General features: G+C 53.4%; 1 protein-coding gene across 1 annotated transcript; it reads left to right on the top strand.

Moving 5' to 3' along the window:
* The first annotated feature begins 2,668 nt into the window (after positions 1 to 2,668).
* On the top strand, positions 2,669 to 10,457 carry TMEM180 (transmembrane protein 180). The gene is made up of 10 exons (XM_011957381.1): positions 2,669 to 2,727; positions 2,986 to 3,075; positions 3,186 to 3,428; positions 4,240 to 4,322; positions 4,911 to 5,363; positions 5,519 to 5,642; positions 7,078 to 7,174; positions 7,792 to 7,963; positions 8,041 to 8,234; positions 9,944 to 10,457. The coding sequence occupies exons 3-10, from the start codon at positions 3,261 to 3,263 to the stop codon at positions 10,204 to 10,206; spliced, it is 1,554 nt and encodes a 517-aa protein (XP_011812771.1). The 5' UTR covers positions 2,669 to 2,727; positions 2,986 to 3,075; positions 3,186 to 3,260; the 3' UTR covers positions 10,207 to 10,457.
* Positions 10,458 to 11,663: the final 1,206 nt, after the last annotated feature.

Here is an 11,663-nt window from a genome sequence, read left to right as displayed (position 1 = left end):
GCATCTTAAAAAAAAAAATAGCTGTTGTGTGTTGAAGGTCTTCCTTGTATCAGGCACTTGGCTTTATATTCCTTTTGCATTTCAGCCCCCAGCCATCTAAGAGGTTGACATTAACATCCCCACTTTGTGGGCGAGGAGCCTGAGGCTCAGGGAGAGGGAGTGACTGGCTCAAGGCCACCAGCTGGGACCATGAAGATGGGTCTTGGAAGGTGCCAGGAAGGTGGGTGGAGTTGGTTGCAGGTTACAGGATTTCTCACCAGCTTATGCAAGGCTGGTGTGGGCTCCAAGCTGTTCTTCCCTGGGAGAGGTGGGGTTGCTGTTCTCTGCTGGGTGGATTGAGGGTGGGGAGGGCAAGTGGGGGAAGGCTGTTTCCTGATGGAGGAGTGGAATCTGGAAGATAAACCACCAAAAGAGTAACCCTGGCCGGGCCCGGTGGCTCTCGCCTGTAATCCCAGCACTTTGAGGCTGAGGCGGGCGGATCACCAGGTCAGGAGATCGAGACCATCCTGGCTAACACGGTGAAACCCCATCTCTACGAAAAATACAAAAAATTAGCTGGGCGTGGTGGCGGGTGCCTGTAGTCCCAGCTACTCGGGAGGCTGAGGCAGGAGAATGGCGTGAACCCAGGAGGTGGAGCGTGCAGTGAGACAAGATGGCACCACTGCAATCTGGCATGGGCAACAAAGCAAGACTCTGTCTCAAAAAAAAAAAAGAAAGAAAAAGATAGGCATTATTACCCCATTTTATAGATGAGGAAACTCCAGCCCAGAAGGGTTGAATTGCCTGAGGTTACACTCTTAGTAGGAAGTACAGTTGGGATTTGAAGCCAGGCCCTGCTGATGGCAAAAGTCATACCTGTTCCATCTCATTAACCTTCTTCTACCCAGTGTGGGTGCAGGGAGGTGGCTGGGGGAGGCTGGGGACCTTGTGTGCAGGGCTCACCTTCACCAGCAACAAGGACAAATCACTGGGCATCTGGGTAGGTGTGGGGAGGCTTCACTCCCTTTTGACAAAGGCAGGAGAGTTCTGAAAGCCCTGGAGGAACTGGAGTAAGTTACCCAGCTAAGGATGGTAACAGAGGTGGACATCAGGCTTTACAGCCCCAGGCACTTTTAGAGGGCATCTCATTTAATCCCACCTCATCCCTGTGTGGCGGGCGTGGGACCTCTCCATTTTACAGAAGGGCTGAGAGGCTGGATGTAATAAATCTCTAAAGCTTTAGTGCTCACCATTTAAAACATTTTATTTTTATTTATTTCTTTTTGAGGGAGTGTTTCGCTCTGTCGCCCAGACTGGAGTGCAGTGGTGCGATCTGGGCTCACTATAACCTCCACCTCCAGGGTTCAAACAATTCTCCTGCCTCAGCTCCCGAGTAGCTGGGACTACAAGTGCCTGCCACCACATCGGCTAATTTTTGTATTTTTAGTAGAGACGGGGTTTTGCTCTGCTGGCCAGGCTGGTCTCAAATTCCTGGCCTCAAGTGATCTGCCCACCTTGGCCTCCCAAAGTGCTGAGATTACAAGTGTGAGCCACTGCGCCTAGCCCCGTATGTCTTTTTTCCATATGTTACTCAGAAAAGCAGTGTCGAGGGAATGTAGGGTGATGGATGTGTTCATTATCGTTGTGGTGATGATTTCACAGGTACATGCATATGGTGAAACTTATCAGCCTGCATGCTTTGAAAACTGCAATTTAGGCCGGGCGCGGTGGCTTAAGCCTGTAATCCCAGCACTTTGGGAGGCCGAGACGGGCGGATCACGAGGTCAGGAGATCAAGACCATCCTGGCTAACGGTGAAACCTCTCTACTAAAAAAAAATACAAAAAACTAGCCGGGCACGGTGGCGGGTGCCTGTAGTCCCAGCTACTCAGGAGGCTGAGGCAGGAGAATATGTTGGATCTAGTCACCACTAGCAATGCTCGGCGACAGAGCGAGACTAAAAAAAAAAAAAAAAAAAAAAAAAAAAGAAAACTGCAATTTAGTGTTTGTCAATTAGACCTGAATAAAGCTTTGAGGAAAAAAAGAAATGCATTTTCTTCAGGGGGCTCAAGGGCCTCAGGGAAAGGCCATCCTCCTGCCTTGGGACAAGATAGGATCACTGTGGCCCACGGGGGTAGTGGTGGGGACTCGCAGGCTTAGAGTGCTTCTTTTTTTTTTTTGATTTCTTTTTGAGACTGAGTTTCACTCTTGGTGCTGAGGCTAGAGTGCTCGCCTCCCAGGTTCAAGCAATTCTCCTGCCTCAGCCTCCCTAGTAGCTGGGATTACAGGCATGTGCCACCACGCCCGGCTAATTTTTTGTATTTTTAGTAGCTAATTTTGTAATTTTTTCTATTTTTAGGGGTTTCACTGTGTTAGCCAGGCTGGTGTGTTAGCCAGGCTGGTCTCAACTCCTGACCTCAGGTGATCCGCCCACCTTAGCCTGCCAAAGTGCTGGGATTACAGGCACGAGCCACTGCACCCGGCTGGGTGTCAGGGTTTTTATAATCACTGGATGGGGGCATGGTGGGCCAGGGTGGTCTTGGGAAATGCAACATTTGGGCAGGAAAAAAAAAAAAGCCTGTCCTCACCTAGGTCAGGCCCAGGGGTGGAGCCCTAGCTAGGAACCATGCCCCTCCTCTATCCAGCACTTCCCTTCCCCACTTCTGTATCATTTAAAGGGACTACGTCCTTCCGTTTCCGGCACTTCCCTTCCCGTCTTCCGTATCAATACCAACAGTGAGTGCTTTCTGTGAGTTACATCATTTAATCCTTATGATTTGCAAAATAGGCATAACAATCTCCTTTTAACTTTTAGAGAAGAGGAGGCTAAGGCCTGGGTTGGGTAACTGCCTGACGTTTTACTGTAAGTGCATTGTGTGCCCAATCCCAGGGTTGTCCCCGTCTAGACCATTAAAGTCACAGTGCGATCTAAGAAGACACTGAGCATTCAGCCCTGGCATGTGACCTGGCTCAGCACTTGCTGGGTGTCTGCCGTCTCTTCCCACAGGCTCTCTGTTTCCTCGAGTCACTCCCAGATTAGTGGTGTCTAGCTCAGCACTGTTTCCGTTGTACTTCATTCATAATTCCCAGCACTGTTGTCAGTACAAACTCTCCTGTTGGAAATGAGTTTTTAAATTATTCAGAGGTCTGGGGTTAAAAGCAGAGCTGGCATTGATCCCTGTTCCTCACTGGTTCCTTCTTTCCCAGGGACGAGGACGGCAAGACCTCCTGTGGCCATGAGCCCTCCCCGGTGCTCCTGGGGTTAAGGCTGGGGCTGCAGCCATGGGGCTGGATCGGCCCCAGGCCTGGTTGCTGGGTCTGCCCACAGCTGCGGTCTATGGCTCCCTGGCTCTCTTCACCACCATCCTGCACAATGTCTTCCTGCTGTACTATGTAGACACCTTTGTATCAGTGTACAAGATCAACAAAATGGCCTTCTGGGTTGGAGAGGTAAGGCCAGCGCTGGGTGGCCAACAAACATGGAGGAGGGTGTGGGGTGGAGACTAGAGGCTGTCCAGGCTGCCGGGCAGATTGCAGGCGCCAGCTCCCACCCAGTCAGAGGCATGGGCAGTCCAGGTTGTTCACCAAGACTCAGCAAGAAAAGCTGTGGAGGCCTTGATGACTCCTCCTCGGTGGGAACTAGATCAGCTTTCCTGGCCACTGTCTTACATAATTGCTGTTCTGTGTATTCATATATATAATATGTTCACATACATGAATTTATCAGCTGCATACATTTACCAGCTGGGCTCTGGATGGGTGCGAGTTTGAGGGGGGCAGTGGTTTGACTGGCAGAGTAGGTTTTTTTGGTTGTTTTTTTTTTTTGAGATGGAGTTTCACTCTTGTCGCACAGGCGGGAGTGCAGTGGCACAACCTCAGCTCACTGCAACCTCTGCCCTCCTGGTTCAAGTGATTCTCCTGTCTCAACCTCCCAAGTAGCTGGGATTACAAGTGCCCACCACCATGCCCAGCTAATTTTTGTATTTTTAGTAGAGACGAGGTTTCGCCATGTTGGCCAGGCTGGTCTTGAACTCCTGACCTCAGGTGATCCATCCACCTTGGCCTCCCGAAGTGCTGGGATTATGGCATGAGCCACCGCACCTGGCCAGAGTGGGTTTTAGCAGAGGAACTAACACGAGCAAAGGTTTGCGGGTAGGAAAGCTGGGGCCATCTTTGAGGGGTGGTGAGCAGGCTGGGGTGGGAGGAGCCCTGCAGAGGAGGCTGCCTAGAGCCCACCTGCCTGTCTCCCCTCTGCCTGCAGACGGTGTTTCTCCTCTGGAACAGCCTCAATGATCCCCTCTTCGGCTGGCTCAGTGACCGGCAGTTCCTCAGCTCCCAGCACCGGTTGGTGTATTGGGAACAGCTTGTAATTGGTTCAGTCCCACCCTACTGCTACCCAGGAGGGAAGACCTCTGACTGTGTTTGGGGTGGAGAAGGAAGGGGAGACTATTTCAGAGTTGCCCATACCCCTTCCCCTCCTGGAGTCTAGGGTGCTCTGTTTGGGTTGGAGTGGTGGCCTTGGACGCACCCTTGCCTGGCTTGGCAGGGGAAAAGATCTACCCTGGCTTGGCTTGGCTGGCCCCTCTGGACTGTGGACTGCAAACACCCTCTGCTGCTTCTAGAAGATTCCTTTGCCCCATCCCTTCTTGATCCCATCATCACCCCCAACCTTGAGAAGTGGGCATCCCATACCCTTTGGCCATCAGCCCAACAGGCTAATAATGGGGTGGAAATTGGGGCAGAGGATGGAGTGTACCCACTGCTGAGTTGTGCTTCCTAAATTGCGGACTGGGGACTTGGGGGACAGTGGTACCACCCTGTTGTGAGTCCCACACCCTGGGCCTCCATCCCTCCCCCGGAGCCTGGGCAAGGGGAACTTCGGCCTGCCAAGGCTTACAGGGCATCTCCCAACAGCCCTCCTTTCCCCAGCAGGTCAGGTGCTGGGCTCTCCTCAAGGGCCGTGGTGCTGGCCCGGGTGCGGGCCCTGGGCTGGCATGGGCCACTGCTGGCGCTGTCATTCCTGGCATTCTGGGTGCCCTGGGCCCCAGCTGGCCTGCAGTTCTTGCTGTGCCTGTGCCTCTATGATGGCTTCCTGACGCTCGTGGACCTGCACCACCATGCCTTGCTGGCCGACCTGGCACTCTCAGCCCACGACCGCACCCACCTCAACTTCTACTGCTCCCTCTTCAGTGCAGCGGGCTCCCTCTCTGTCTTTGCCTCCTATGCCTTTTGGAACAAGGAGGATTTCTCCTCCTTCCGTGCTTTCTGCGTGACACTGGCTGTCAGCTCTGGGCTGGGCTTTCTGGGGGCCACACAGCTGCTGAGGCAGCGGGTTGAGGCTGCCCGAAGGGACCCAGGGTGCTCAGGCCTGGCTGTGGATTGCGGGTGAGTGGCCAGCCCTGGTTCTTCAGGTCCTCACCAGCAACCTTCTAAGTCTGATTTTGGTGCTGTGTCCTTGGCTTATGGGGGCTGCCCTGGGATGTGTTGGGGGATAACTCTGGCCAGCCCCAGGCAGTTCTCCACTCCCTTCTGCCCCACAGCCTGTGTGGAGAGGAGCTGCTTGTGGGCAGTGAGGAGACAGACAGCATCACCTTGGGCCAATATCTCCGGCAGCTGGCACGCCATCGGAACTTCCTGTGGTTTGTGAGCATGGACCTGGTGCAGGTATGGGGGAGCAGCTCTAGGCACCTCTACGGCTGGCCTGGACTTCACTCAAGGGGACAGACTCTTCAAGAGCTGGGAACTCGGCCAGGCACAGTGGCTCATGCCTGTAGTCCCAGCCCTTTGGGAGGCTGAGGCGGGTGGATCACTTGAGGACAGGAGTTCGAGACCAACCTGGCTAACATGGCGAAACCCCATAAAAATACAAAAATTAGCTGGGCGTGGTGTAATTCCAGCACATCTGTAATTCCAGCTACTTGGGAGGCTGAGGCAGGAGAATCACTTGAACCCGGAAGGCGGAGGTTGCAGTGAGCTGAGAGGGCACCACTGCCCTCCAGCCTAGGTAACAGAGTGAGACTCCTTCTCAAAGGAAAAAAAAAAAAGAGCTGGGCACTGAGTTCTGGGCCACCCAGGAGGTCGGCTGGGCAATTTGATGGCAGGAATGCAGGTTGAGTAGTCAGGAGGCCTGGATTCTAGCGCCCTCTGAGTTTTTCCCTCCCTGTGTGACCTTAGGCAGGTCTCAGGCTCTCTGGGGAGCCCTGTCCTCTCCTGTAAAGTGAGGATATGAGACAGAGATGCCCCCTTTGGGGACCCTTTAACCATTTTTTTAAGACACCAAGCACTGCCAGGTGCAGTGGCTCACGCCTGTAATCCCAGCACTTTGGGATGCCAAGGTGGAAAGACCGCTTGAGCCCAGGAGTTCAAGGCTGCAGTGAGTTATAATTGCACCACTGCACTCCAGCCTGGGCGGCAGAGCAAGGCTCCATCTCTAAAAAGAAGAAGAGCCAAATGCTGTACTTAAAACATGTAGTATATAAACCAGCTGAACTTAGAAATAAACTGTTTTCATGTCATGAAATTTGTTTCACTGATGTGTTTTCTTTTTTTTTTTCTTCTCACTTTTTCCCAGGCTGGAGTATAGTGGCGTGATCTGGGTTCAAATGATTCTCCCACCTCAGCCTCCCGGATAGATGGGATTACAGGCATGCAATACAACACCTGACTAATTTATTGTATTTTTTGTAGAGACGGGGTTTTGCCATGTTGGCCAGGCTGGTCTCAAACTCCTGGCCTTAAGTGATCCGCCTGCCTTGGCCTCCCAAAGTGCTAAGGTGCTAGGATTACAAGTGTGAGCCCCCATGCCCAGCCTCCCTAATGTGTTTTCAATTAAAAAGAAAAAGCTTTTAATTGCTCAGATACTATTTTGCCATGGCTTCTAACTTTTTAGCAAAGTTAGATAACACCAGGAATGTGGTTTTAGGTTGTGTTCTGGCATGTTCTGTGTTTGGGGACACGGGGAAAAAGGCCTGCTCTTACTCTTGCTGCTCTGAGGATGGGGGTGGGGGGAGTTGGCAGATGTGTGCTCCCCTGTTGGCTTCCGGCCTTGTCAGCTCCCCTCCCACCTGGAAGCCTCCTCACCATCGCTGTCGGGTTGCAGGTCTTCCACTGCCACTTCAACAGCAACTTCTTCCCTCTCTTCCTGGAGCATCTGTTGTCTGAACATATCTCCCTTTCCACGGGCTCCATCCTGTTGGGTGAGTGGGGGCCTTCTGTGCTTCATGCAGGCTGGAAGGAGAGAGACTTTATTTTTAGTAGAGACGGGGTTTCACTGTATTAGTCAGGATGGTCTCCATCTCCCGACCCCGTGATCCACCTGCCTCGGCCTCCCAGAGTACTGGGATTACAGGTGTGAGCCACTGCGCCCAGCCGGGACAATCTTTTTAAGACACCAAGGGCTGCCGGGTACAGTGGGCATGGGGGGCAGGGTGTGCTGGGGGTTGGGAGGGGCAGAGGCTGCGCTGGTGTCGGTCCTCTTGGAGATTGTGGAACCCTGAGGGGGTGCAGTGACTGGTTAACACAAAGGAATATCGTCTGATGGGCCTGGGTGTGAGTCTTGACTCTGTGCTCATCTGGTGGGCAGCCTTGGGTGGGTTAGTTCATCTTTTTGGGCCTCTCTTTCTCATCTGTAAAATGGGGATGATAATAGTACTCACCTTAAGGGACTGTAAGGATGAACTAAGACAGTGACGCTCTTAGCACAGAGCCCAGTGCATTGCTAGTGTACAGGAATGCAGTTGGCCGTGAAGCTGGTGGCACTCACTGGCACTGCAGCAGTGCCCTTGACAAGGTGGCGCCCTGTCTCCCTCCCCAGGCCTCTCCTATGTCGCTCCCCATCTCAACAACCTCTACTTCCTCTCCCTGTGCCGGCGCTGGGGCGTCTACGCAGTGGTGCGGGGGCTCTTTCTGCTCAAGCTGGGCCTTAGCCTGCTCATGTTGTTGGCTGGTCCGGACCACCTCAGCCTGCTGTGCCTCTTCATTGCCAGGTATGCCCCTGCCCATGCTCCCCCCAATACCTTCCTCCCACGCCTTCATTCCTGCCTGCTCTCTTCCTCTACCGCAGCAACCGCGTCTTCACTGAGGGCACCTGTAAGCTGCTGACCTTGGTGGTCACTGACCTGGTAGACGAGGACCTGGTGCTGAACCACCGCAAGCAGGCAGCCTCGGCACTCCTCTTTGGCATGGTTGCCCTGGTGACCAAGCCAGGCCAGACCTTTGCCCCGCTGCTGGGCACCTGGCTGCTCTGTTTCTACACAGGTGAGGGCCTGGCGACAGGCAAGGGCTCTTAAGGCTCCAGGGGGCACAGCTTACTGGGCACACTGGCAAGCCTGGGCTCTGGGTCCAGTGAGGGAAGGTGGCAACTGGTGTCCCCCCAACATGGCTAGAGTCGTTGGGTCACAGATTCCGCCATGCTTTCTTAGTTCATTCATTTATTCATTCATTCAACAAATATGTACAGAATCCCTTCTCTGCAGGCCCTGCTCTGGGTGCCAGGGAGCTAACCATGAATAAGATAGACAAGGTCTTTGCCACCACGGAGCTTGTATTCTAGTCAGGTGTGGGGTGGGGTTGGCAATAAACAGCCAAACAAGACGTTATCAGGCAGTGACAGTGTTACAGTGAAATTAGGGTGATATGAGACGGCATGACCCAGAAGCTATGTAGTGTCATCAGGGAAGGGCTCTCCGAGAAGGTGCCCCTCAGGATGTGAGCTGAATGGCAAGGATTTGTCTAGAAAAGGTCTCAGTGAATCGCAGGCAGAGGTAACACCAGGCGCAAAGGCCCAGAGTGTCAGGGGTGATTAGGGTATGTGGCTGGAAAAGTGAAGAGGGTTTTGCTGACCAGGGCAGTATTGGAATCAAGCTGTTGGGAGCGTTATTGATTGATTGATTGATTGATTGAGATAGGGTCTCCCTGTCACCCAGGCTGGAGTGCAGTGGCACAATCTTGGCTCACTACAGCCTCGACCTCCCAGGTTCAAGTGAGCCTGCTACCTCAGCCTCCCAAGTAGTTGGGACCACAGGCGTATGCCACCATGCTGGCTAACTTTTTGTATATTATGTAGAGATGGGGTTTTGCCAGGTTGCCCAGGCTGGTCTCAAACTCCTGAGCTCAGGTGATCCACCCACCTTGGTCTCCCAAAGTGCTGGGATTACAGGCATGAGCCACCACTCCCGGCCAGGGAGGGTTTTAAACAGGGAATTGACATGGTGTGATTAGACTTTTTAACAAAATTCACTCTGGGCTGGGTGAGGTGGCTCACACCTGTAATCCCAGCACTTTGGGAGGCTGAGGAGGGAGATCACCTGAGGTAAGGAGTTTGAGACCAGCTTGGTCAATGTATAGTGAAACCCCCGTCTCTACTAAAAAATACAAAAATTAGCTGGGTGTGGTGGTGCATGCCTGTAGTCCCAGCTATTTGGGAAGCTGAGGCAGGAGGATCGCTTGAACCTGGGAGGCAGAGGTTGCAGTGAGCAGAGATCGTGCCACTGCACTCCAGCTTGGGAGACAGAGTGAGACTCCATCTCTCAAAAAAAAAAAGAAAAAAAAAAGTTCACTCTGGCTGCCGTATGGACAGCAGATCATAGGGAGGCCAGAATGGGGACAGCAGGGAGATCTTTGGGAGACTGTGGCAGAGGCCATGGAGACTTGGGTCAGGGTGGTGGCAGGTGGGATACGTTTTGGAGTTGGGGGGGGATGAAGGATTGGGTGTTGGGGGAGTGATGGCATGAAACGAACCAGGGAACTGAGGAGGACTTTGAGGTTTTAGGCCTGAGTTATTGGGTAGATGGTGGTGCCCGTCACTGAGATGGGAAGAGTAGGAGAGGAGGGGATTTGGAGGACTCAGGAGTTGTGGTCTGCACATGTCCATGTGGTGTCTGAGATGTCACACCATGGACTTGGAGGGCACCAAGGCTTGGAGGGCAGTGGGCTGACCATAGTCTTTCTGTGCTCTCTTGTCCTAGGTCATGACCTCTTCCAGCAGTCCCTGATAACCCCTGTGGGGAGTGCCCATCCTTGGCCAGAGCCCCCAGCCCCAGCCCCTGCACAGGCCCCGGTGCTCCGCCAGGGCTGCTTCTACCTGCTGGTGCTGGTACCCATCACCTGTGCTCTGCTGCAGCTCTTCACCTGGTCCCAGTTCACGCTGCATGGGAGACGCCTGCACATGGTCAAGGCCCAGCGCCAGAACTTGTCACAGGCCCAAACCCTGGATGTTAAGATGGTGTGAGAGCTGTGGCAAGGCCACACTGCTGAGGACACTGCCAGCAGCCTGGTGGAGGAGCCAGTTTTTTTTTTTTTTTTTAAGGATTTCATAGCTGGTTTTTTTTGTTTTTGTTTTTTTTTTGGAGATGTTGCCCCCAAAAATTGATCTGTTGCCCAGGCTGGAGTGCAGTGTTGCAATCTGGGCTCACTGAAACCTCCACCACCCAGGTTCAAGCGATTCTCCTGCCTCAGCCTCCCGAGTAGCTGGGATTACAGGAGCGTGCCACCACGCCTGGCTACTTTTTGTAATTTTAGTAGAGACAGGGTTTCATCACATTGGCCAGGCTAGTCTCGAACCCTTGACCTCAGGTGATCAGCCTGTCTCGGCCTCCCAAAGTACTGGGATTACAGGCGTGAACCACTGTGGCCGACCTAATTTTTGTATTATTTAGTAGAGACGAGGTTTCCCCACGTTGGCCAGGCTGGTCTCGAACTCCTGACCTCAAGTGATCTGCCTGCTTTGGTCTCCCAAAGTGCTGGGAATATAGGCGTGAGCCATCGCACCCGGCCAGGAGCCAGTTTTACCAGCATTCTGCTCCACCACCTTCCTCCAGTGCAGCCTGGAAGACATGGCAGCGGGGAGCTCCTGTGGCTGAGCTAGGAGCATCACTGCGGTCAAAGTCTCTGCTTAGCTGTCTGGCTCAGCTTGGGCAAGGGCTGGGCCGTATGTGCTCAGGGATGTGCTTCTCTTGTGGAGCAGGAGGACAGAAGAAGACCAAGAAGGGAGGGGGCTGCCCTGTGATACACACGGGCCTGCCATGGGGCGCTGTAGCCTGTTCTGCTGCCTGGCCGGAGCTGGCCACTGTGGTGGACTCAGGAACCACTTTTGATACTGCAACTCCTCTTTTTCCCAGTCAGGGAAAGCTGACTCCAAGTCCCACCACGCCCTCAGTTTACCCTTCTAGTAGTCTCTCTCAGAGGGTTCTCTGCTTCAGCTGTGCTTGAAGTGGCATGCCTCCTCTGCTGCAGGGCTCCCCTACCCCACACGGCCTCTAAAGATGTTTATTTCCTTACAGACTGATTAAAGTCGGCCATTCTTTTTCCTCAAGTCTGTGCTGTATGAGTGAATGGTGGGTTGCTGGGATTGAGAACCAGGATTCCTTACTGACTAGAAAAAGCCCCCAAGAGCATTTTTCTGAATAAGAGTGATAGGCAGGCCGGCCGCAGTGGCTCATGCCTGTGATCTCAGCACTTTGGGAGGCCGAGGTGGGTGGATCACCTGAGGTCAGGAGTTTGAGACCAGCCTGAGCCAACATGGCGAAACCCCATCTCTACTAAAAATACAAAATTAACTGGGCGTTGGGGTGCGTGCCTGTAATTTCAGCCACTCCGGAGGCTGAGGCAGGAGAATCTCTTGAACCTGGGAGGCGGAGGTTGCAGTGAGCCGAGAGATTGTGCCATTGCACTCCAGCCTGGGCAACA

Source organism: Colobus angolensis, unplaced genomic scaffold (assembly GCF_000951035.1).
Source record: "Colobus angolensis palliatus isolate OR3802 unplaced genomic scaffold, Cang.pa_1.0 Scaffold44, whole genome shotgun sequence".
NCBI lineage: Eukaryota > Metazoa > Chordata > Mammalia > Primates > Cercopithecidae > Colobus > Colobus angolensis.
This window is presented reverse-complemented; position numbering and strand designations above follow the sequence as displayed.